The 27,465-nt window shown below is 37.8% G+C and overlaps 1 protein-coding gene and 1 long non-coding RNA gene across 11 annotated transcripts in view; one reads left to right on the forward strand and one right to left on the reverse strand.

The window, feature by feature from the left end:
• adgrb1a (adhesion G protein-coupled receptor B1a) overlaps positions 1-27,465 on the reverse strand; it is a 568,355-nt gene that overhangs the window by 373,041 nt on the left and 167,849 nt on the right. For 8 of the 10 annotated variants that reach the window (XM_043687847.2, XM_043687845.2, XM_043687842.2 and 5 more), the window contains exons 3-4: positions 22,852-23,010; positions 11,425-11,532 (exon numbers count right to left, since the gene is read on the reverse strand). The exons of 1 other annotated variant lie outside the window; for it this stretch is intronic. In XM_043687847.2, coding sequence (XP_043543782.1) covers positions 11,425-11,532; positions 22,852-23,010 — 267 coding nt within the window. The remainder of the gene's footprint in view (positions 1-11,424; positions 11,533-22,851; positions 23,011-27,465) is intronic. One more of the 10 variants, XM_087986622.1, reaches the window with a different exon arrangement.
• LOC148150479 (uncharacterized) overlaps positions 1-27,465 on the forward strand; it is a 70,591-nt gene that overhangs the window by 36,265 nt on the left and 6,861 nt on the right. The gene's annotated exons all lie outside the window — the stretch shown is intronic.

Below are 27,465 nucleotides of genomic sequence, written 5' to 3' on the forward strand. Positions count from 1 at the left end.
CTGCATCAGGGAGACCAAACGTAAACTGAGGGAATAGCTCACCGAGCAGCTCAGCTGGGCCCACAGGGGCTGACCAGACTTTCCAGTCACTGCCCATTTTCATTCCCCTTCCCACTCCTTTTTCTGACATGACCATCCTTGGCCTCCTCTATTGCCACAACAAACCAAACCATAAATTGGAGGAACAATATGTCATCTTCTGCCTGGGCACCCGACAACCTGGTGGACTCAACACGGAGCTCTCCAATTTCAAATAACCTCCGATCCCATCCCCATGAATCCCTTCCCAGCCCCTTTCCCTCCCTCCACTCCTCCCAGCCAACTACCGGATTCATTCCTCCCATTGACCAATCAGGTTGTACCCTCTACCTGTCTTCACCTATCCTCACTTCACCACCCTATCCCCGCCAGCCCCTTTATCTGCAGCCCCCCCTCCACCCATCCCCAGTCCTGAAGAAGGGTGACACTCGAGATATTGACTTCTCCACCTCCTGATGCTGCGTGGCTTGCTGTGTTCTTCCAGCCTTCTGCTTGTCTGCAAAGGTAATATTGGCACTGTTCCGTCAGTCAGCATTATACATTTCTCCTGATAATTAGGAGGGACATACAAAGAGCTAGCTGATCCAATATTGACCATTTTGCATCACTGTTCAAAGTCAAAAATACACCAATGACTTTAACATTTGGGTCTTATGAAAGTAGCCAATAGTCAGTGATCAAGGTCAGTTTGTCTCTTGTCCTGACCCAAGGCTTTGACTTATTCTAACTATCCCTCCTCTTCAACTATTGTTCAAGTGACTAGACCTTCTTGCGTTTGGCTTAGTGTCATATCACCTGCTATACCTAACATCTGCTCGATCAGAAAGCTCTGATAGAAATTCTTAGCAGTTTCTCAACTCTTAAGTAATAACATTAGAATACATGTTGTCGCGATTGAAAAGAGGTCACGTAGGTAGATCTCGGAATATAAGTTCCCTGACTGGGGCTGTTGACCTGGTCCAATCAAGGGATCCTGGCTGGCAGATATAAACCGGAGTATCAGGAGTTTTGCTCACTTTTTTATGAGCTGGCTCTGAGCTAGCTGGATCAGTGTCATGTACTGTGCACAAGTATGTAAGGATGACTTGGTGACTAGGTACCCACCTTTGAGGAGCTATTTCATGTTATTGTCCACATTAGGTCAACACACTTTGCACTTACTTGTAGTTTTCACATAGACTATCATCCCAAGACTCTTTACATGGTGTAAGCTAAGTAAAATTGTTCAAGCTGATTTATTTAATAACACTTTACATTCAATATATTCCATTTCCATTTTTCCACTGTCCATGGAAGTTGCTTAGTACTCAGGATGAACTGTAGGTTCCCATCTTCATGCCAGACTGTTCAACAAGCAGGGAAATTAAAATATATTCTAATTATTTATTCAAGACAATATTCTAGTCTTATATGAATTGTACCACATGCAATTCCATATAAGACTAGAATTTCCTTTTGCATTTTTTCTGTTTCATTTTCCAACTTGAATCTGAATTAATTATTTTTAGATGGAGGTGACTCTAAACCATTTCTTCTTCCTTTTCTTATTTTCCAGAGGACCATTTCTTCCTCTGCTTCCAAAAGCAGGAGCTACTTGCTGGGATGTGAGACCAGGGCTATGAAATTTCTTTTACTCTACCAATCACCTATTCAATTCTACATCGTGTGCATGTAAATTTTAACAGGCTATTTAATCACAGGAAACAAAATTGTCCTGACTGAAGCCCTCACATAAACATGCTCAGCAGTGGTCAATAAAATGATGGATCTGATTCACATTGAGTCTTCAGCACAGACACTGACCAGTTGGCTGATCAGTCTATTACAACTGATCTGCAGAGGAACCTTAACTATCCAGCATTCGATGATCCAAATATCAGATTATCCAGCAAGATTGCAAGGTACCGATGCTTGACTAAACAATGTATTCTGGCATTCAATTATCCGGAATTCAATTAACCAAATGAAATAGTCCCCACCCGTGTCCTTTGGATAACTGAGGTTCTTCTGTATTCCACATGAAATGCTGTCCAAGCTACTGCATCCAACCTTATCTGTGTATCCTATTGGTCTCTGCTCACACATATACTTATAATTTCCACTTAATTACATCCATGATATTTGCCTCAAATGCAGCAAGCTCCATAACATTTTCCCTGAATTTGCTCTTGAATTTATAGGTGATGTTTATGTATTTATAACATTAAATTGGATAACAACCATTGATACTTGACATGTCTACCCTCTACATTTCATTACCTTAAAATTGCTGAGCAGGTTCTCTTTTCCATCAAGATAAGAGAGCTACCTCTTTCAGCTTATCCCGATAGTTACATCCTCTCAGTTTTAGCATCAAGTTGCTTACTTTATCTAGTAAGACCCAAGAAAACCAATTTTAATACAGGCCAATAGAAGGCTATCAATGAGGTGGATGGCAAAGATTTTCTCATCTGTTATCACTATCATAGTCTGAAGCTCAATACTTAATTCAAATCCTCATTCAACCTCTTAAAAACAATAAAGAACATTATTCTATCTACTCTGGAAAAGGACTTAGTGGTTTCCTTGTGTCAAGTGATATTCTAGGCAAACAATACACATGTATGGTTTGTTTCCACAGCTGTTTTTTTGTTGGAACAGACTACTGGACTGTTACCAGAGGTTATAATTTGTGGGTCACCACAGCATCAAGCAATCTGACCAAGTAACTCTGCCATCCCTACTAGCTGCCATAGGTGTACTGCAAAGATTTAGAGATTAACAATCAAACTCTTGGGCCCTGCTGTGAGTACATCTTCCAATGGTCATCCATTTCTGGAGTGGGATGTGAACATGACACTTCTGGCTCAGAGGCAGCAATGTTATTGACTGCATCACAGATTTTAACTCAGACTAATAAGGCATTCAAATTGAAAAATATTTGGAATTAAAGGTTTAGTGATGACCATGCAACCCCTTTATACACACATCTCCTATCAGATGTCTCAAACCTCTCCCCTTCTTCCTGGGAAAAAAAAGCCCGAATCACCTCCAACCACTACCACCCTCCTCTACCTGGTCGAGCTCACCCTCACTTTGAATAACTTCTCCTTCAACTTCTCTCACTATCTTCAGGTCAAAGGTGTGGCCATGGGCACCCACCTATTTATGGGGTACATAGAACATTCCTTGTTCCAGTCCTCAGCCTCTACCTCCAACTCTTTCTCCCTGCATCAATGAAATCATCTGGGCTGTTTTCCTCTTTCAACCAGAATTGTAAATTTTTTATCGATTTTGCTTCCAATTTCCATCCTGCTCTCACCTTCACCTGGTCTATCTTTGACTCCTCACTTCCTTTCCTTGTCATCCCTGTTTTCATTTCTGGGAATAGGCTGGCCTCCATTCTGATTATGCCATCTTCACTTTCCTATTCATCTTGCCTGTAGTCAGAATGGAGGGCAGAGGTTGAAATCTGAACATTGATAGGGTTCCTTTGGTTCTCATTTTCCACCCCACCAGTATCAATTCACAAAGGATCATTAGCTGCTACCTCTGGTGGAATGCCACATACTTCGCTCCACTCCCTTGTCAGCCTTCCACAGGGACCATTCCCTCTGGGGTACCCTGGTCCACTCATCCTCCACTCCCAACATCATCCCACCACCCTGCCACCGCACTTTTGTTTGCAACTGTAAATTTACTCATTTTCCTCACTATCCAAGGACCCAGATACATCTTCCAGGTGAGCAGTGATTGGACTCAATCTAGTTTACTGTATCTGTCCCTTACAAAATGTGGTTTTCTCTACATTGGAAAGATGATATGCAGACTGGGCAACAGCTTTGTGGAACATCTAAATTCTGTCCATAAAAATTACCCCAAGCATCTGATTGCCTGCCACCCAGTTCTCTGGCCAACATTTCTGTCTTGGGCTTGCAACAGTGCTCCAGTGATACTCAGCGCGAGCTGGAAGAATAGCATCTCATCTTCCACTCAAGGACCCTGCAGCCTTCAGGACTAAATATATTGAGTTCAATAATTTCAGTGCCTGAACACCTTCTTCCATGTCCTTTCCCCACTGCAGCACTTCAGGTCTTATCATCATATGGGCTGCTTTCAGCAAAGTCAACCCATTTTGCCAACTCACCATTAGTAACTTTTTGTTCTCCCCAGCTCACCATTATCCATCCATTTGTCTGTCTAACCATCTTTCTCTCCCTCTGGGCTCTGTCTCCACATATCATTTAATCCTTTATTTCCCACCCACTCACTGTCTTCAGCGTATATTGCAAACATTTCATAGTCACTAAAAAAGCATACTGGACCCGAAATGTTATCTCTGCTTTCTCTCCACAGATACTGCCAGACCTACTAAGTTTCTCCAGGAATTTCCCTTTTTATAACAGTCCAACTGCTGTTATTAGCTTTGCATATTTCACCACATATTGATACTGTAGCCTCCTCAAATTGCATGAATTGAAGTGCACAAAATCTGTTGAAAATTACTTGCTTCCAGTGTCACTTGTCTCAAAATAATTCAAATTTGAAGAGTGTGGTGGATTTCACCTATACATTATCTCCAGCCTCTCAAGAGTTCCATTGCGCATGGAGACAGGCAAATACTACAGGAATTTTACACTGTGCAAGTATCAAAGTTGAACACTTTGATATCATTTCTGTAGAAAGGTAATATTCTGTTAAAAAAAATTCTATAAAATATCTCCTTTTCAAAACAATGCAAATTTTTCAATGGGGACTGAAATTTAAAAGTCGTAACTTATTATGAGCAATTTCCTAAAAGTTCACAAACACCTCAAGCAAATGTATCCAACAGGTCTACATGACCAAATTACATGAGTAAAACATGCAATTTAGATTGTGTTACATCCAGCTTTGTGAAAGGGCACCAAAACAATCTGCATCAGCTCACCACAGTAGTGAGAAGCTACAAAATATGCTTTAGCAGAGTTTATTACATCTCAAAAGTTACTCATGCCAATTTTGTTTGAATTGAGCTTTACTTCTGGTGGAGTAAGTGACATTGCAGCATGATATGATCAGCAATCTCACTTGTCGACTCCACTTTCGATTATTTCAAATTCAGAACTGGAGACAATTAAAATTGGACCCAGTGAATGTTTTCTGAATTTTAATAAAGAAATTAATTGAAAGAAAAATTACCAAACCTATCCTAAATTCAGTACAGTTTTAAGTTATCAACAATCTTCTGAGATAGTACTCAGTGACAGAGTGACAGCAAGAAAGATGTGACTATTGAAAACGCTGGATGTGTTAATGTGAAATACACTACATTATTAATTAGATTCTATCAGATGTCCATTGGTGATTCTAATTCTGCAAATAAGTGGTGATTAGATAGCTCAAACTTTAGTGTATGTCATGATCTGAAATTCTCAATTGAGATAATACACGGCACATCCACAATACTTTATTCTGTGAAACAATCATCTGAAAATGAATTGAGTGACAATCATTATATATTTACCTGGGGGCACTATCTTCATTAAAAATGTGTTTGCAGACAATTTCCCTTTTCATAAAAAGAGGGGTCATCTCCAGTGTTATTATGCTATTCAGAAATGCACTGCTTTATTCAATTCATTGCATTGTCACAGAGTCATAAGAGATGTACAGCATGGAACCAGCTCCTTTGGTCCAACCTGTCCATGCAGACCAGATATCCTAAATTAATCTAGTCCCATTTGTGAGCATTTTGCCCACATCCCTCCAAAGGCTTCCTGTTCACATACCCCCATCCAGATGCCTTTTCAATGTTGCAATTGTACTGGCATCCACGACTTCCTCTGGCAGCTCATTCCATACACAAACCACCCTCTGCATGAAAAAGTTGCTTTTTAGGTCCATTATAAATCTTATCCCACCCACCTTAAACCTATCCCTATCCCTATCTTGGACAAACATCCTTGGCTATTTATTCTATCCATGCCCATCATGGTTTTATAAACTTCGTAAGGTCACCCCCTCAGCCTCCGACACTCCAGGGAAAATAGACCCAGTCTATTCAATTTCTTCTTATAGCTCAAACTCTCCAACCCTTGCAACATCCTTGTAAATATTTCCTGAAACCTTCTAACTTTCACAACATCTTTCCTATAGCACATTCTATATGCCTCGAAACAAACTTTTTGTTCTGGTTATTTTCTTTATCCAACGGAACTGCTTCTGCAAGGTCATAGAGTCATAGAGTTGTACAGCATGGAAACAGACCCTTGGGTCCATGCTGACCAGATATCCCAACCTAATCTAGTCCCATTTGCCAGCATTTGGCACATATCCCTCTGAACCCTTCCTTTTCATGAATCCATCTAGATACCTTTTAACTGCTGTAATTGTACTGGCCTCCACCACATCCTCTGGCAGATCATTCCATACACGTACCACCCTCTCCGTGAAAAAGTTGCCCCTTAGGTCTCTTTTATATCTTTCCTCTCTCACCCTAAACCTATGCCCTCTAGTTCTGGAATTTTCCACCCCTGGGAAAAGACTTTCTCTATTTATCCTATCCATGCCCCTCATGATTTTATAAACCTCTATAATGTCACCCCTCAGCCTCTGACCTTCCAGGGAAAATAGCCTCTCCATATAGCTCAAATCCTCCAACCCTGGCAACATCCTTGTAAATCTTTTCTGAACCCTTACAAGTTTCACAACATCCTTCCAATAGAAAGGAGACCAGAATTGCACGCAATATTCCAGTAGTGGCCTAACCAATGTCCTGTACAGCCACAACATGACCTCCCAGCGTTTATACTCAATACTCTGAATATTAAAGGAAGAGTTCTTCATGATGAAAAGCTTATGCCTGAAATATCAATTTTCTTGCTCCTTAGATGCTGCGTGACCAGCTGTGCTTTTCCAGCACCACAATCTCGACTCAATTAAACATTTAGCTAGTGTACAACACAAAACTGTTTACACAAAGTGAGCAGTCTGATTCAAGGTGGCAGATGTTGGGGATAAGAAAATGTTTAATTCCTTTCTTGATTTCAGGGTTCAGAGACATCAGTGGAGTAATGTTAAAGAGCAATTTTTAAACTAACCAAACATTACCTGATCTTTGAATTGCTCTTGACCTTCCCTGTCCAAGGTTATGGGGCAGGGGTTTCCTTGCCTTGAGCAAACTTCTAAAAAAACTATTAAGGACATTTTGGTGGCACAGGTGAAAAAGGCTTGTGTTATTATCCAGTACAGCATACATGGTCTTGATGTTAACTTTCATTCACCATACAGCAGCACCTCATGTCCACAGTCAATGTTCATTGGATGGAGCTCTACTCTGAATCTGGAAGCAGAGGAACAATGCATACATATGGCATTGGATCATCATGACACCTTTGTCCTTCCTCAATACATAATGATTGGCTCCTTCTGTGCACAAAGATGTAGCTGTCAGAGTTGTAAGGCAATAGCAGTAATAATGAGGTGCCACATACAGAGAGGGTCAATACTGTAGGATAATAAAGAAGGCAGTCTGCATGCCCATGTGTTGTATACAGCATGGACTTGTGACCTAGTTATTTGCCCACTATGGACCAATGATCAATGTCTGCTGCATTCCTCTCTCTCATGGGTCGAGTCACTGATCCTGCTAACTCGGAGAGTGGTCACAGCCATTTTCTTTCCCATTGTGTACATTGAGTTGGCACCACCCATCTCCTCGGATGCTGCCTGAACTGCTGTTCTTTTCCAGCACCACTCTAATCCAGAATCTGGTTTCCAGCATCTGCAGTCATTATTTTTACCACCCACCACAGTCAAACACTCCCAAACCTGCTGCTGTGGGCCACACAAACTGACCTGGATTACATAAGTACGTACCTCCTGACAGCAAACATGCCAGCTGCACACCTGACCTTGGCCAATTTCCTGAGCTGTATGGCATGGAAGGCTACCATTGACCTACAGTGCCACCCCACCTCACCAACTGATATCATGTTTCCATGGACTTTAGTGAGGATTGCTCTAAGATATTAAGACATCGACTACTTACTTGCTGCACATGCAACATGTTCGCTGCATAAACTGCTGGTACATTGTGCAGGTATGAGACTGATGTACTGCACTGCCATTTACAAAATGTACATTCCCTAGGCTGAAGACAGTGTGGCAGCAAGGCAAGCTGCCTGTTTTTATGACTGCGCTAATTCGCATGGCAAGGAAAGGAAGTCAATACTGACAGTATTCGCGTGGTCAGCGAACGAGTGAGCACTAAGTCAGGTAGCAAGCATTCCTGAGAAGCAGCTGAGTCCATTACACAAGCTGGGTACTTATCCCTGTAAGCAAGGTGGACCTGGGGCAGCCTATTGATTTGCTTCTGAAGCACATTCCCAGTGAATAATCAAAGTGTCAAAATGATTGTAATGGGGTTGGCTGATGCTAGATAAAGTTAAAAATGACACAACACCAGGTTATAGTCCAACAGATTTAATTGGAAGTACTAGCTTTTGGCACACTGCTCCTTTATTATGTGGTTGTGCAGAATAAGGCCATAAGACACAGAATTTAGAGCAAAAGTCTAGTGTGGTGCAACTGAAATGATATATAGAACAAACCTGGATTGTTGTTAATTCTTTCATCTTTTAGAATGGATTGCAGGTTTAAGTTCATTAATTTGTAAATTCCAGAATTTCTTTAAGTCACTTTCTCAAGATAACATAAGGTTTTATAACAAATGGTTACATCTCAGCTCAGGCAATGCATTAAAGGTGTAAGGTTAGACGCTGTCTCTATCCCAATCTTGAGTCAGACTGGTGCTATTTCCAAAGTGGAATTTACAAAATATTACATGTATTGACCGCCTGTATTGACTACTTACAGATTGTGCATTTTTTGAGCAAAATAGAATGTATTTGCAAATATAATTCTGCAAAGTGTGCATGAGTGTGAGTGCACATGAGAGAGAGTGCGTTTGCAAGTGCAAAAACTTGGTAAAGTGTGTGTGCGTGTGTGATGGATTATATGCCTGTGAGGGGGTATGTATGGGCGGGATTGTGAGTAGTGTAAGTGTGTGTGTGTGAGAGAGAGCATGAGAGAGGGTCTGCGTGAGTGTCTGAGTATGTAAGAGTGTGTTTGCGTATGTGAGAAAGAGAGAGAGAGAGACAGTGTGTATTGTGTAGTGGGGTCACCTATTCGCATTTCCCTGCACTTGGCCCATATTCCTCTAATTGTTGCCTATCCATGTATTTGTTATTACTCATTATTACACTGACTCTTGTTTTGTTTCTTTTTAATTCAGTCATGGGATGTGGCATTAATGACTGGGCAAGCATTTATTGTCCACCCCTAATTGTGCTGGAGAAGACAGCATTGAGCTGTCTTCTTGAACTGCTGCAGTCCTTGCATTGCAGGACACCCACATTGCTGTAAGAGTGGGAACTCCAGACTTTTGACCCAGATTGCTTCTATATGACCAGCCTCATCCTCTGATCTCCCAAGCCTTTTTGGCCAGTGTTCTCCAGGACTTGATGTCATGTTTCATCTTCACTGCTTCTCCTCCAAGGGAAACTCCAGGAACATTGGGTTTATGTGACCAATTGGAATTAAACAGAGGGCAGAACCCAAGCTCACCCCATAATATTCTTTGATTACACACTGGTGTTCTTCAACCATTTTCTAAGTACATCTTGGTTTTGCTCACCTTGATCTTGGATCTCCACTCAATATTCCTCAATCTTCCCTTGGTTGCTTTTGACCTTCAGTTGATCACCCTCAACCATCCCTCAGTTTTCCATACCTTTCCTCGGTTACCTTCAATCTGCCTGTAGTGGTCTTTGTCCTTTTCCCTCTTACAGCAAATTATCCAAGTGATGACAGCCCTTCCACCCCAAAGACAGGTTCTCCTGGAGCCATGACAGTTTTAGCTGGTTGTGAAAGTATTTCCTGCCTCTACTATAAGTCAAAATGGTAACATTTAATCATAAAATCTTGTGTTTTAATAAGTATTCATTGTATACAAAAGCAATTACAATTAGCTTCCTGTTATGTGAAGCCAGAACTGACATCCCGCTTACAGCCCATTACCAGGAGAATTCAGAGCTTCTATCCTGACATCAAGCACTTGAAACCACACTTCCCACCTTCTTCAATGCTCCTGCCAAACTCTTTCCCTAATGTCCTGGCCAGCATTAACCTCTGCCTAATCAACGCTTCCACAGATGCTACAAGACTGAATGAATACTTCCAATATTTTTCAGTCTTTGTTTCAGACATGTGTAGTATTTTGTTTTTGTATCTCCTCCCAAATATGTTACCGACCTCTTCACTGCTTACAATAAGTTTTACTCTTGTATCATCTGCAAATTTTAAAATTGCACTCTACAAGTTGAAATCCTCATTATAAATATAGAAATAAAAACAGACGTCTTAATATCGGAGGGACACTACTGAATGTTTTTCTCCACTCTGAAACCAAACCATTCACCTTCCTCATAACCAACATTAAAACTTCTCCATTTACTCCATGGGCTTCAATTTTATCCACACATTTTCAAAATGGTGCTCTGGAATCTGATATATCTGCCTTAAGGAATGGGTGAAGCTTTGTTTTAACATCACTTCCAAAATATTTCTAATAGCATAGCAATTGAACAGCATTACATGGTGCTTATGTCTCCCAGATGGCTCATTGACTCAGAGAGAGGAGAGCTACTCTGAGCCTTGATTTCCAAATCTCCTTCTGAAGTACTTTGGGACTTTAAAAATTACAGTATAAATAGTTATGAAGTTTTAATTGGACAAAAATTCAAAGATACCCAAGATCTTACTCTGCCTGTAAATGTACACTTTAACTTCAAAATGATAGTCATACTCTGAAGGGGTCAGTCTTAAACCCTTTCATGTGCATTTAATACAGTAAATCAGTTCGTAATCTGCTAATATTGTGTCTGCATATAGATGAGATTTCTTGTTTAAATGGGTTGAAACTCTAATCAAAATTTATTTGAATTAGAGATATCAACGACTTTCTAGCTAACATTTATAATTTAGCAGAGCAAATTATGACTAGGAATCCATTTTTTGACTAAATTCTAACTTATTAATTACCCACAGGAGATCATTGAGGCCTGCAATGAAATATTAAGTCTTTAGTTATTCCTTTTCTCCTTTCACAAAGGGGCCCCATTATATTTTAAACTGAAAGCATGTATTCAATTAAAAGAATGCACTTAGAAATCAAGCCGGGTCAACTGTGTTAAAGCAACCAAGCCACTTTAAAGGAATGGAAAATGAAAAAAAAATGTCATGCAGGTTTAGAAGTGATAAAAAAGCATTGTGAAACAGTTTCATAGTGAAAGCTTTGACAAACATACAGTCGGGTGCAGTAAGAGTTAGCATGAAACAAAGATTTTTCATTTCACCACTTACCTGTCTGAGATAGGGAGTATCCATAGCGATGGAAACCGTCAACATCTTGGTGTTTCCTGTAGTCTATTGACCTCAATGATTGGCTTCTGGAACTATAGTGTCCATGTGCTACAGCAAGGCAATGGCTTATGTAAATAACCTTTGCTTTAACTTTAAGAATATTCAGGATTACAATTTCACAATTAAATTATTTAAGGAAGGAGAATTGATGGATGAGAGCTTTTTTTTTTGTCCCCTACAATAAAAGACATAGTACTTTTCAAAAATTATCCTATCTCAAACAGATGAATCATCAAAAGTTAAATGCAAAACTGTTTTTTCTCATCTCAAATTTTAAAAAAAATCTTCACCACAGACAAGGGGATTTGGCTGTATAAAGGGATATTGACTGCTGAAGGCTTATTTATCTTGAAAAAGAAAAGTGCATTTCCATCCAGAAATGGTCACAACAACATAAAACCTAATTCTGGAATGAGCTTGTTTTAGATTGTGTTGGGGCCCATTTCATGCTTCCAGCGTCTGAAATCTTTTGCTTTTTCTAAAATTTGGGAATCAGTGTCACATTCAGGCCCAGTGCAAACTGCTGGCACATACAGTGGAAGATGATGTTTTCTACTAAGACAATATGCTAGCCATTTCACGGTCCAGATATATTCTCGATCAGGTAAGAAAATGTATCTTTCTTAGGTGATTTTGTTCCCTGTCTTTAGCTTCCAAAACCCTGTCTCTTCCTCTTGTAATAATTTCCCATTATTTTACCAATATTATTCTCTTCACATTCTTAGCTTACTTCTTCTGCTCTCATTGGAAACTGTCTACTCTATCTGAGACCAAACAGTTTTGAGGTAAAGAAATACTGCATGTTATCCTGTGGTATTTTATTAATTTTTGGAATCTTGAAACAGAATATGTTATTCCCTTCTTCCGTTCTTTTTCTCAGATTTTAAATGTTGAGTTTGTTGTTATCTATTTGCAACCACTTGGTCTAGACTGTCCTTCTCTTTGCTTTTTTCATGTCCATGCTATGCTTCACAATGAGTCTGACCTCTCTGCTTTGGATTCTGAATTCAAACAAAAATGGATCATTACATAGCTGCAAGCCCTGATTTAATTTCTTTGAGCACAACACAACATAATCATGAGTTTAGAAGAATGAGGGGGTCATCTTATTGAAACATTCAATAATTTCACAGTGTAGATGTTAAGAAGATGTTTCTACCAGTAGGGAAATCTCAAATGGGGAGGGTGGGGGGGGGGGGGGGGGGGGGGGGGGGGAGGGGGGGGCACAGTTACAGAATAAGGAAATGTTTATCAAAAACTGAGAAAGAAAGGCATTTCTTCTCACAGAATGTGGTGAATGTCTAGAATTCTCTACCCCAGAGACATGTGGAGGCTAGATCACTGAGACTGTTTAAAGAGGAGGTAGATAGATTGTCGAAAAATTGAGGAGTTGAGTGCAATGATGAACAGACACAAAGCAGGAATTGAGGTCAGAGACAGATCAGCCTTAATCTATAACATTGAGAGTCAGGTTTGAAGGGTGTAATGTCAGAATCAGAATATCCTTTATTGTCATGTGTACTCCATTGTAGAAGTACAGTGAAAAGCTTTTACAATGTCTTCTTCTTATGGCACCATCTTAGGTACAAGTATCTCGGTACACATCATGGATACAAAAGAGCAATAAAAAGTGGTTGCATTACTTTACAGAGTTTAAAAAGAAAGTTAGAAATAAGAAATCATTAAAGGATTGACATTTGCAGTTCTTCTATTTTTCCATGATCTCCATTTTGTGAAAATCCTTGCCTCTCCCAATGATTCTTTTCTCCCTACTATGTTCAGGTTTTTGAAATTCAAGCTTGTTGTTACCTACATTATTACATATTTCTTCACTTCTGAAATAAAAAAAAAGCTTCTCTTTGAAACTTCCCTCTGAGTGTTTTCTTCGGAACAAAGGAGGCTGAATTGAGGTTACAAAATTATCAGTTGCCCAGATGGAATGGATTGGAAGGACCTAGATCATTTAGCGGAATGGTCAATATCTAGAGAGCATAGATTTAAAGTAATTGGTGAGAGAATTAGAGGAAAGTTTAGGAGAAATCTTTCACTCAAAGGAACATGAGATCTGGAAGCTTCCATCCTAAAGGCTCGGTTGAGTGGGAAAGTTTTATCATAAAAATGTTCTTGGAAATCAAAGTGCTCTGTTCTACATAGTTATGAATCAACAACTAGAAAGTCAGATTAGGTTGGACATTTCTTTTGTTGGCTATACCCACATGCTGGGCTTTATGCTCACATTCTGCTGTAAATGTTTATGGTATTCAACCCTGTTCGTAATGGAGTTATCCATGAATACAACAATGTTCTGACTGAAACACTTTGGTGCAAAGCAAGCTTTTAAGTACAGAATGGACTGTGTACCATCACATGAGCTCATAACTGCATAGGGTGCCAAATGTGAACATTTCCAATCCTGTACAATTAGATTTCAAAAGGAAATACCTTTGGCACCAATTGGAAGTAAATTGTCCATGCTTTTCAGAGAAACTATGAAAGGGGCTAGTGTCAAGGTGAAACACCACAGCAGGTGGAAAGACAGTAATGAACATTGGAATGGGAGTTGCTCATTCAAGACCTCAACACTGTTCTTCCTTTCAATGTGATCGTAGCACACCTGTGTTCTAACTCCACCCACTTGCTTAACTCCATTGTCACTTGAATTGTGCGAGGCGACATCCTATTAATCACACATGTAACATTATTAATTGGGGCAGCATTCTATTTCTAGTTATTGGCATGAAGAAATATTTCTCAACTTCTCTCCTGGGTGGACTGGCTCTGATTTTAAGGTGATGTCCTTACCCTCATTTATCTATTGATTCCTATCAGTGAACCAAGCTAATCAAAACACCCCAATCTACATTTCAGAGGATACAAACTGGTTTATTCTGACTTAGTTTGCAATCTCTCCACATAATCCACATTCTGGTAAACCTGCACTGTGACTCTATCCAAATCACTATGACCATGCTGAAGTATTGTGCCCAGAATGTACATTATTTTGCAGATTTGATTCAACCAAGGCCTGGGTATAGCTGAGGTAAAAATGGTGTCCCTTTATATTCTAGCCCTCAAGTTATAAATGGTGACATTCCATCTGACATTTGGATGTTTTAGACTTGAACATAATGTTTTAGTGGTCTCTAGAAATTGAAAATCTTATTTTAAAATTCAAAATGAATCACCTCACAATTAATTGCATTAATATCCATCTACTATGATTATGCCCAACTAGTTACTCCAGCAATGGGTCAGATATTACACATTTCAGCTGGGTGGGTTTATCCCCATATACTCCCAAACTCATTTTCACAGTTCAGAGAGTGGGCAGTCACCTAAGTTGGCCCACGGACCATCATAGTTAAGTGTCAATTTACCTTATTTAAAGGTTTGTTTGACTGGATGAATGCAGCTCCAGCAATATTTAAGAAACTCAATAGAAGATGTGAATGGCAGCATCCATAACATTGCAGCTGTAGGATGTAGATGCAATTTAGCAGCATCAGTCCCATTGAGGTAAACATGCTGGTAACCAAGAGACTTAAAAAAAAACAGATACCGCTGATTATTGATGGCAGCGAACCCCAAAGACAGCTTGTGCCAACATTCAATCCTGAAGAACACTTCAAATAGGTCTAATAACAGAAATGTGAGAACAGAAGAAATATGCACAGTAATTCAGACTGAAAGGGCAAGAATTTGAAAAATAAATTGTAGTTTAGATTGGACATTGCCACAAGATAAATTCATATAATTTATGAGTGGAAAACTGGGGAATTGTGTCTCTCGTCATTTAAAGCAGATAACCATTCAGCAATTTAAAGAAGCGACTAATTTCTACAATAACACAGAAATGTTTCAGAGACCTTATTATATCTTGGAAATGTGGGAAATCTTCTATTAAAGCTGTGAAGCTACAAAAACCCTCTAAAACAGCAGCAAAGCATGAGAAGACTTTCATTATTCCAAAATAAAGAGTTTTTTTTTAAAAAAGAAAATTATCTGCTGAACCACAATAGGAGGTTAGGGCATCAGAACTAGAATGCCAGGATGAATTGATTTCAGAGATGGGCCAGATAGAACAGAAAATTGGACATCCTGCAAGAAGACAATGGTTACATGGCTCCTTCAGCTCTTGGCAGAATGTAAACTGAGGTCAATTGTGTTGAAATAAGAAGTTTGTTTCGTACCCATATCTAATATGGAAAGCTGTGATGATATTGATTCAGTGGAAATATTTTCTACTCCTATCAACATTGGAGAGCATTCAGATTCCAAGCGTCAACAAACTTCAAAATGAACAACAAAGAGGCAGCATCTAAACAGCATGCTCCACTCAAGACAACGGAAGTATTTGCAACTGAACCGAGTTAGATTTTAAATCAGCACAGTGGGCAATTAGCTATGTCAAATCCAAGTCAGACATGAGATTTGAAGTGACTTGGATAGGTCAAATCCAAGTAGAATATTTGACATTCTTAGCTTTCATGGAATAATCCTCAACAATAATCACAGACACTGCATCCAGACAAAAGAAATTTTCAGTTTATAAACTGAGGAAGTAAACAAATTGTTTTTCCTAGCTCTCCAATCACTGAGAGCAAATTTAAAAAGTCAAAACTAATGAATAAATTGAACTAAAATGTCTACCGACTTTAGCATAGATGTATTGAAACGTGGAGAACAAAGATCCACCAATATAGGTTAGAAATACAATTCCATGGAAGACATCACCAAGAAGAGACAAGCAATATCTAAAGATTCAAGATACTGCAACAATAAAAAAAAAACTGCCTGCTCCAGCAGGGATAATGTATTTGCAAAAGAAGTAGCAGAAATGAAAGCTTATCCAGTTCAGCAGAGAACCTCAGAATATCAAAGAGAGTGAAACAAATTACCTTCCACAATAATGTTTTCCTTTCTTCCAAGTCTGAAGAGAGTATGCTTGAAGATAAAAATAAAACCTCCAATCACCTGAATTTGTAAAGTCAAAGAATGGGGACAGATGAGGTTGTCAGAGATATAAAAGTTTAACAATAACAATGGTCAGAAAAAAGGCCTGCAGGGGATGGGTCCAGGAAGGTTATGTTTGTTAAGCATGATAAACAGCACCCAATATGATGCTATCAAGTGAGGAGGTGGGAGAGTAAAGTAGGCTCTTGTCAGGACTAATCCAAGGTAAGGTCATCCCAGCAGCCTTTGTGTTAATCGAGAGCTGATTTTTATAATCTTTAACATTTGTAGAGGTGCAGTAAAATTCATCTTTTTTTCTTTGCTAGACTCTTTCCATTCTCATAGAGGGTGGCTATGTTTGCACTTAAGTCTTTCTAATTAGAATCAAAACCCAATATACCTACTGTATTTTCTACTACTTAACTAAACTAAACAGGTCAATAACTTTCCTTCAATTCCATATGTTTGAAGTTCAGCTAATACTCTCTTTCCTAGAACTTTACTAATGTATTTTGAAAGCTTATATACAGTATATTTGTAAGGCATTTCCTACCTCAGATACTTTCTCAAAGCATTCCTTTGACATAAACTCCCCTTTACAAATCCATATTACTTCTTTCTAATCATCTCAAATTTCTCCGCCCTTAATTATACATTCTAATAACTTCCCCACAACAAATTACAGACTATTAGGTGTGCAATTGCCCAATTTTTCTGCCTCTCAATTTTCTTCATTGAATCATATTTGTAATGTCCCACTCTAAAGGGACAATTCCTGATCCAAGAAGCTTTTGAAGTTGACAGCTGAAGTATCAATAATTTCCTTATGAATTTCTTTTAAAACTCTAGGAGAGAAACTACCAATCTTGACTGCTTTTTTCACTGTTTCCGTGAACCCACTTTTCAGGGTTCGGTTCCTCAAGTTATGAATAGTTTCTGTGGAATGTCAGCTATTTAGTTTCTCAGAAGTAACAAGTGATATGAAGCTAAAACCCAACAGGTCTGTCCCATTGTTAATTTAACTTAAAATATGACCCCAATATTCATTTAAAGAGTTTTGGTTATATTCTACTAGCTTTCTTTCCTGCTATAATATTATAAAAACCTTTAATCTTGATATCACTCTAAATATATTTTTGTTTTTTTGTGGTTCTTACTTTTTCTTCTTCCATTTCTCTTTCACAAAAGTGAGACATGTTACTGAAGTTATTCATAATGTACTCATCATGATAATAATGCAGAATTGCCAGACTTCAAGTGGTTACAGCAATTTATCCGATAATGAAAGTGTTTCCAAGTGATTTTGATTGACTGAGGCATTGTGACGGAGAAAGTAGAGGGCAGCATAGGCTCCATTCATCTCTGGGTATTTCAAAAAGGTGCAAGGTTTGAACATATTCTTTTGTTCGCAAAGAATAAGTTTTGCATATTGAATTGCATTGTAAAATGTATTTTGCTTTTAGTAAGCAATAAAAAGCCATGTTACAACTTGACTGATTATTTTGAACTGATTTTAGCATTGTTGTGAGCACATTTAGGGGTTTTCGGTAAGTGCTGCTCAATTGCAGAAACATTTCTAACAGTAGACATTTTATTTTGGCTATTTCAAATACAGGCTGTTTGAGTATGATCTGTATATTGCCTGTTTCAAACAACAAGGTCAACACTTTTTGATTTGATCAGCAAACCTTTGGAACACATGGCCAATATGCTTGGCAATGTATCAGCACTGAAAATCATGCATGATATTGCCAAATGTGTGATAAGTACTGCTAGATGTGATTCCATAATTGAACAACATGTGCAAAACAATCCCAAGTGTGCTAATATTTTCACCAATTATCACTTTTAGGTAAATAATATAAACATATAAATGTCTCATTTATGCTTGTTACATGAAATATACATTCATAAATAATGGCTCAATCTTTGCAATTAAGAGGAATAAATTTAAGTCTTGCTCTATTTTTGAATTATCAAATGTCTTGGGGAGCCCAAAGTTCCACATTGCATTCACGTCAGCCAATCAGAATGGGCTTTCCAACCAACTGGCCCCTTTTCTGCCTTAGGCATGCATTGGTGTGATAATTTGTTATTTAGCATTCTTACATTTGTCTTGATGGGTGCATGATGCAAAGTATCGACAAATGGTTTCCTTTTTCAGAAATATTCACCTTCAGTTTCCCTTCCTTTAATATCAGTCCCAGTTTTCCAGATTGCCATTATTCTTTACACTTTTGATTTCCTGTGCTTTCATTTGGTTGTATGTTATTGCTTATCTCTTTTGCCTGTCAGCGTGCACAAGCTTATTACTTAGAGGAAAGAGTGTGACTATTCAGGCAAGGCTGACAACCAATACATTTAGCCTATTAGAATGATTCCTGAACATTAATGCCTGCATTCAATTAAGGAAAACAATACCATAGGCATACATTTACCATATGATATTGGTATAGGCCAATGACTTTTTAGAAAGGTAAGAATATAATAGTTATTCATTATTGCAAACAGACTAAAGATTTTTAGTTTAATAAAAATGAAGTAAGACATAAAGTTATTTTAAATATTAGAATTACTTTTATTTCTAATAGCTGTCTGAGAAAATTTGTTTAATTAATGACATATTAATGGTGTTGCAATCACACTTCGTGTGGAAGTGCCTGGAGTAAAAGGAAAACTGAGTTCTAAAGACCGTGTTGTAATTTACTTCAGCTTAAAAGAAAAAAGAATACAAAGTTCTCATAAACTAAAATAATTATTTAAATTGTGTTCACATTTGAAAGTGTCTCTGCCAAGAGTTGGAGGAAGTGTAAACCAGTTGCCAAATTCCCATAATAGTCTTAGGGAGTCACTTGACGATTCAGCACCCAATTCTCCCTTTCATTGCACATTGTTATTTGGATTTAGAAGAAAAGAATTTGTAATTGCTACTTGCACAAATTTGAATGTGGCCCTGATTCACAATTTGCTCTTCCCTCAACGCTAGTCAGCAAACATTTAAAATCATGAGTTTGTGGGGCCAATAAGATTTGGGTAGCAATGGCTAGACTAAATGGTTGGATCAAGTCAATTTCCCCTGTAAACAAGCTGTTAGGTCTATACATAGATCAAGAGGGCATGAACAACTCTTGACTTTAACAGCAGCTCATTCAAATAAATGTCAGAGGAGTCAACAGAGCCATGGACATTATTTTGAACAATTAATAGAATGGGGAAATGACAGCTTGATGCATTTATTGAGCTGGAAGGATGAAGGAGGCCATTGTACACATTCTTTCTTAAATTTAAAAAATGCTGTAGATCAGATTGTAGAAGTGCAGACAGATTTTTTTAAATAAAGTTTAAGATTCAGAACGTTTTCTTCCCTCATCCCATGTATGCACAGAAAATATTTTAAGATATGGTAGGAGTGCTTGATTCTCCTGTGATTTGTGTCAATGTAGCATTTTAGAAAATTCCAATCAATTAACAAAATTTTACCACACATCAAAATTTCAAGAGGACATTATGCTTCCATCTTTTGTTAGTATAAATCTGTTGTGAAATCAAATTCTTCCCCCCAAAATACAACATAAAATGTTTGCTGGGTAAACATCATCTGAAGATAGAATTGAAATTACTGTGATAATAGTAAAAACACCTTCAAATCTCTGCAGTCCATTTTACTGGAATTATTGTTTTCTTTTAACTAGGTTACATAATTGTTATAATAGCAGATAATTAAGCATATACATCAAATACCTTTTTTAACAGAGGGTGTCTTCAGTTCAAAAGTCTCACCATCAAGATCCCATATTTCAAACAAATGTCAAGGTATACCAATGATTTTTACTAAATCAGGTCTTTCTGGTTTTTTTGTCAACTGATAAAAATTGGGGAATATGTATTATAAGAGATTGTCTTACAATTAGCTCCCTATGTAATAGAGTAAATCTAATCCAAAGAGCTGAAAGTTTGTAGCTGAAGAGAACGGGGTAACATTGGCAAACAGATTGGCAAGCAATCTCCACAGAGTATTTTCAATCCACATTATACATGTCATAATCTCAATGTCAAAGTAGAACATGAGTAAAGAGTTGGACTTCTTTTAGTCGGGGGTGGGGTGGGGGGGCAGATTATGAAACATTTGGTCTATATTGCATTCCTAAATGATATCTGGTTAGGTGTTTTAATAAGTTAAACAATTGGTTTGCTTAATCAAATACTTGTAGCCATTTTGGAAGTTCAGTCTAGCACAATCTTATACTTGGAATTTGAAATAATTTGGAATGTGTCTCCTATTTAAAACTATTGTATCTGAGTTTTTTTAAGGGAGGTGGATATCTGCACATACCACAATCTTTCATATAAGCTGAATTATATTTACTTGCCTTATTTTAGCTTCACACGCCATAGTACTCAATCTATCTAGGCAGTTGGAGGAGGATGTCATAAACCTTCATCATTTCAACAAATTTACATCAAAATCCAATAAAAGCAGAAAAAGTAATTAAACCCGATAAAAACCTAATCACAGAATATGTTGAAAATCTCTCCATTATTTTTATATATGGAATTCTACATTTTTAAATGTTGTCAGCTACAGCGAGCCTCCTGATAATCTTCTCACCAATTCGGTTCATTTATGAACCATCTCATGAGATTTCTCTGATTTGTAAATGGCCTTGACTGCAAGATTGCTTTTATTAATATGTTCTTCAAAATGAACCCGTCTTTTCTATTGCAGTTTTTTTGTCTCTCTTCTTCCCCTGGCCATCCTCCAGCTTGAATTGAGAGAAGCAAAATCCAATCTCTAACAAAGTTTCTTTAAATGCAGGCCACTAAGGAGTTCATAAAAGCAGCTTTGAATGATTCTTTCTTTACTCTCTCTTCCCTCCATGGAAAATTTTTTTTTTTTTTAAATGAATAGATATGGAGCAAATTTCTTTGCACATCAGATGAGGTTTTTAAATGTATTTTTCAACTTGACAGACTTATCAGGAGCTAAGCATCTTGAAGGAAGCTAAGAAAGCTCCACTGCATACAAATGACTTCTAAGGGTGGTTAGGTTCGGCAGCAAGATTAAAGTGTGACAATATTCACATTTCTGCAAAAGCTGGAAATTGCAGCAAGAAGTTGGATTTTTCCTGATGAATTTTCTCAGCCAATTTTCTCCCATTGCCAACTCCTTTCATTTTCTGATGGCATTGATTTCTTGTCGGGGATGACTCTACAAACATTTTCCACCCTCCAGTAAATTGACAAGTGGCAGCTGTTCCCTGCTTGAATCTTAATGTTAAGTGCTGTGAAATTATTTCATTAGACTCTGATCCTGTCTACATTCATTTGCAAAAGACACCTGTTGATTAAATCTACCCAACCTAGGCATGTGTAATTAACACAGCTAAATGTGGAAAACTCCGCACACACACACATCTCACATGATTGTCCTTTGTATGGATCAGCTTCTGATTGGGTTAACTCACTAAGCGAAAGAAATTTTCAATGTTTCTATAAATAGCATGAAAACAGGTCATTTTGAAAAGAACACAATCCCTGATGATGCAATTTCTTAATTACTGTAAAAGGTATGCACCAAATTAAATATTTTTACATCAAGTTATTAGCAGGGATATTGATGGTACGAATCAGCTTAATTTAACAATATTAAGCATACTTAAAACATTACAATAATCAGACAGTTATATAACACACATTGTAATTACTCCACATATCTATTGAACTTTGAGGCCATAAGAAAAGAAAGATGGAAACAGTGATATTCAGAAAAATGAATCATGTATGGAGTGAGATTAAGAGTGGAGTGAAAGAATTAAGTCATGAGTGTGATGAAACAAATAAGAAGCAGCGTGATAAATCCCAACATAAAGACAGAAAATGTGAAAATGTGGATGGTTCCATCCCTTGAGGTCAGGTCCTGACAGTGGTGAGTCCAGACAAACCAAGTCAGAACTGAGATTACAGACTAGTGGATCCACGCTACAGGGAGCCATTATCAGAATTTAGGAAGATTAGGAACATAGTTCTGAGGTAGCCTATTTGAAGGTGGCAATTCTTCTAAGAATTTATCCTGGGTTAGCTTTAAGCCTGTTTTAGAAGAGGAGCTGAGAAACAGAGAGTGAAAATTGGAATTGCTGGACTTTAAATTCAAAATAATGTATTGTACCATATTGAGTTGAACTAGATTTGATTGGGAGAACAGTTAGTCCTGGGCTTGACAGACTGTGCCACATGCATTGTTGCATAACAGGGGAGTTTTAGTTTTGTCACAGGAGTGACAAGGAGGATGTGTGAAGGTGTACAAGTAGAAAATAAAGGTCAGAAAGGAGAATAGAGGGAGAATCTAGGAGAACAGCTAAATCAAGAGGCCAAACTATACAGTGTTCATTTTCCTATAAAATAATTGAAACTTACTATTACAAGGCTGCTTATTGCATAATCTTCCTTCTTCTGAAACTCCTTCACAAACAAACCCTTCCTCTAACTGGGAATGGCAGGTCCTGCTTCGGGTCTGCAATCCACCCCCACACGATTTGGTACAGTCACCCCAAGACGACCAGGCATTCCAGCCACCTAGTCAAGAACCAGAGCAGTATGAGATACAGGACTTTATTTCTTTTTTTTTAATTTCCCGGCGCTTCTAAGCTATATTCACTAACTACAATCAAGCCTCTAAGAATAAATGAATGCATCATGCAATCAGCTTTACCAGGGGGATCAGGGAAGCACTTTGCTTCTAAGCCCCTTCTCTCTTTCCTTTCCTCCACTTATTAGTCTACAGTCAGTGGTTTTCCTGTCAAGGAGGAGGACTTGCTGACTGTGATTGAGGCTTCCACAGGAGAAGGATGCAGTTAGAGCACTTTGGAGATTTGTCAGTTTTCGATGCTTGCAATCAGATTTTGCCCTCAATACAAAGAGTTTACACGCTGCAATCTCCAATTGTTCAACCGTCCTTTGAGAGAAGTTACCCTCAGTTGCTGAATGGGAATAGTTGAGCTCAATTGAGGATAACCAAAATATAATGTAAGGTTATATTTGATTGGACCACAAGGTTGGCAATGAGGAAAAAATCATAATATAAATAATGAAAAGATTGAAACAAAATCTAAAAATGAAAATTAAATATGGAAATGCAAAAAGGAATATTTTAAAAAATAATATAAAGGCAAAAATGAATTTTTTTGTGCACTGTCTTTGCAACAAAAAAGTGTTAACAGAACATGGATAGGATCAAATCACAAAATGAGCTATTGTTCACTCAGCCAATCATCAATTATTGAGAAAGTGCACAGCAGCATTCATTCTTGCTTGCATATGTTAGATATGCATCATGCATTTTTAATAAATAAAAGCTTTGATTGGTTAACAATTGTGTAAACACACATTAATTGAGCAACGTAGGCCACTTTCATCACCTTCTTTTGATTTGTGTTTGAATGGTTCTTAAAACCAAGAAAATCCAAAGACATTTATATAACATATTGCAGGGAGGTTAGTGAAAGAGGAGGAAGTGTACAGTGACCTTAAACTGCAAAACTCATAAAATAAGCATTTAGGATTGTTATTTGCCACACAATGAGTAGATCTCTTTTTTTCTTGGTTGGCAAATTTGTAAATAAAATGACTTCAAAGATAAAGATTTTTTTTAAAAAAAATTCATTTCAGTCAAACACTTTGTTCAGAAACACCAATAGCCAATATAATTTAGGTAAAGTGCTTCTCAGTTGTGAATAAAAAATATACCTTTACCTCCAGAAAGAAGAAGGAGGTAAAGAAGAAAATAAAGGGACAACAGGAGGATTGGAGGCCAAGCTGAGTAAGGGGTAAGGAGAAAGGAGTATTAGAGAACAAAGACTAAAGTGCATTAAAGAAAGTAGAGGAAAGACTAGAATAAAAGTGAGAGCTGTGACAGAAAGAAGGACAGGTGAGGGATACAGCTTTGTCACAAATAAAAGAGAGTTGGACAAGTGAAAGAGAACAAGCAAGCAGAAGGTTTAGATAATAGATAGATTGAGAGTGCAAAAGGTCAAAGACCAAGATGGAATAAGTTTTCAACAGCTGTAAAGGAGGGTGCAAGAGGCAGAAAAACTTCAACAGCATTTAAAGAAACAGCAAAACACCAAAACTTTCAATATTTTTCTTATTGTTCATTCACAGGACGCAGGTACTGCTGGCAAGACCAACATTTATTGCCCACTACAAATTTTCCTCGAAGGTTGTGGTAAGCCACTTTCTCCAACAGAATTGATTGAATTGATAGGCCATTTCAAGGAATGCCTAAGAATCGACCACATTGTTGTGAGTCTGAAATCACAGAGATATCTCAACAGATTTCCTTCTGAAAATTGACATCAGTGAATCTAACAGGTTTTTACAACAAGGTGGTAGCTTCGCTAAAATTGATATTTTATTCCAGATTTATTTATTTAATTAATATATTCCCAGTTGCTGTGGTGAGAACTAAACTCATATTTCCAAATCAATTGTCCCATGCCTCTGGATTAGTTGTCCAAATAATAGGCGACATGATTAGTCAGTGAATAAGCTGTTAGTAAAGGATAAGATGTCAAGATCAGCAAAGAAACAGCAAGTGAAATACAGGAATATCAAGACTGGTCAGCGAAAACAAGACTGTTGTTAAGATTGATAGAAGAAAGAGGGCAAACAGGCAGAGGAAAATATTGCAATTGAAAGGACAGATGTTGAAAGCTCAGAAATTAAGGATTTTCATTCAAATACAGGCAATTAAAGGAAAAAAAGCAATTAAAAAAACATTAATAGAATTCTAATAGGGTTCTAACACTGATACTAATCATGCATCCATACCTTTTTTAATATATATTCATAAAATTAAACTAGTTTGTCACAGAACATCAACATTTGCTACTTTCCCAACCATCTCTGACTCTTTACTCAGTGAGTTTAGTTCTCACTGTTTCACAAGTTAGATGCAATGTCATTATTCACTTGTTTTGAAAAAAAAATACTGAATGGGCACAGAAAGCTATAAATTAGAAATGCAAGTGAAGATAAGACACCAGGAAATTAGTACAATACTTGCAGTTCTAAAAATAATCGTCAAACCTTAAACCGTTAAGAAGGAAAAATATTGAGGCAGCACAAACTTAGCATTTCATAAATAGTCAAATAAACCTAGAACAATGTGGGCAATTAGGTTAATGGCAGCAATGGGCTGAAAGTTTTATGTTTTTACTCCTCTTATTCTGCCTCACAGTTAAATCTCCTTTGCAATAAGTTCAATATAAAGGTTTGCATTTAAATATTAACAGTTAAAGTATATCTGCACTTAATGTTTAAGATTCATTTTATCAAAAATTCTGTTGGATCAAGGGTGAAATCAGTCCTTGACCAAAGTTAAAATGGGTTACAGAAAATTGTCAGAATTGCTTTGTCACTAACGTCTGCAGGAAAGATACTGGTCAAGCTCTCCCAACACTGGCTCGATATAAAAACTGAAAGAACTGTGGATGCTGTGAGTCAGAGACAAAATAAAAATTGCTAGAAAAGTTCAGCAGGTCTGGCAGCATCTGTGGAGAGAAATCAGAGTTAACGTTTCTGGTCAAGTGACCTTTCCTCAGAACTGTTCTCTTGACCTGAATGCTAATTCTGATTTTTCTCCACAGATGCTGCCAGACCTGCTGAGTTTTTCCAGCGATTTCTATTTTTGTCACCGGCTCTATACATTGGACAGAAACTAACCGCATCTCCTGCAAAACTAATGAATTGCTATGACCTGTCCTAAACTAGACAAGAGGTAAGGAGTTTTTTTCTTTAATAGTAATGAGATCACTTTGCCAAAACTATCAACAGTTAATAACGATTAATTTCGTCATCAAAGGATAGAGAAGTACTTTGAAAATAAATGCATCTAATATATATCAATCTTGAAAAGTCCCTTTACCTTTGCAGAAATATTCAAAAGACTGGATTGGTAGCCATCCCAAGATAGAGAACACTACACTGGTAACAATCTGCTTCTTGTGGAATCATACAGAGAACTGTAACTGAATACCAATCCAGATGCCAATTGGTGAGGAAGATTACTTGCCTCCTTTACATCCAACAGGATTTTGCTTCTCATTGATTTGATTCTATTAATTTTCTGCCAACTGGGATTAGCTAAAACAGATTATACTCGTCCCTAAAATTCCACCATTTGTTTACATTTATTTGAATCTCTCTCAAACCCAGATCAATGTTGCTATAATCCTATTGGTCTCATCAATCTAAAATCAAAACAGAAAATGCAATGCCCACTTCTCACAACTGATAAAAATGGGGTGAAAACCAAACCAAAGAGACAAAATCCTCAAAGCATAGGATAGTAATGAAACTAAAATTGCACAGGAAGTGGTTGTCCAGCCAATCCAATTTTTTGGCAGCCAGAACTCCTTCTGCAGCTGACATGGTTATGAGCCCTGTTGCTATTTCATCTCCATCTACTTGTGACTACTTGTTAGTTCTCCTTTGTAATATTTGTGTTTAACAGATGTAGGGAAGTGGCCATTCTGTTTGGATATGTAAGACATCCTCATCTAAATTGATGAAATGCTGGTTGCAGCTTTGGCACACAGTTTGCTGTGGTTGCTCGTGTTTTTTGAGCCAGAAAGGCTCTCGGATCTTTCATCCCTTTGCAGCTACAAATTATGAATAAACATTCTCTGCTGTTGCCTTCCACTCCTGAATCTTCCAACTCTTGCCCTTTGAGGTACCCGCTGCAGCCCTGTCATAATCAATCATTTACCAAAATTCCCTGTAGTAGATCAGTGAGCTTTCTATGAGGAGGACTGGCTGTTCAGCAAATTCTTTCAAATGAGGTTCAGCAATGGCAATTGTTTGTCCATTGTCACACTTGCCCTATCCTAATTCAATTGCCATTCAGTTCAGGCACATGTTCGACTCCAGAAGTTACCAAGTTGGTCTCATGTCAAAATTGAATTAGGGCACATTGCTACATGTTCTAACAAAGGTTGTTCAGATCTTCAAACAGGCAGCATGCTCTGTGCT

Source organism: Chiloscyllium plagiosum, unplaced genomic scaffold, assembly GCF_037043375.1.
Source record: "Chiloscyllium plagiosum isolate Xiang-an unplaced genomic scaffold, Cpla_swu_hap1 HiC_scaffold_4, whole genome shotgun sequence".
NCBI lineage: Eukaryota > Metazoa > Chordata > Chondrichthyes > Orectolobiformes > Hemiscylliidae > Chiloscyllium > Chiloscyllium plagiosum.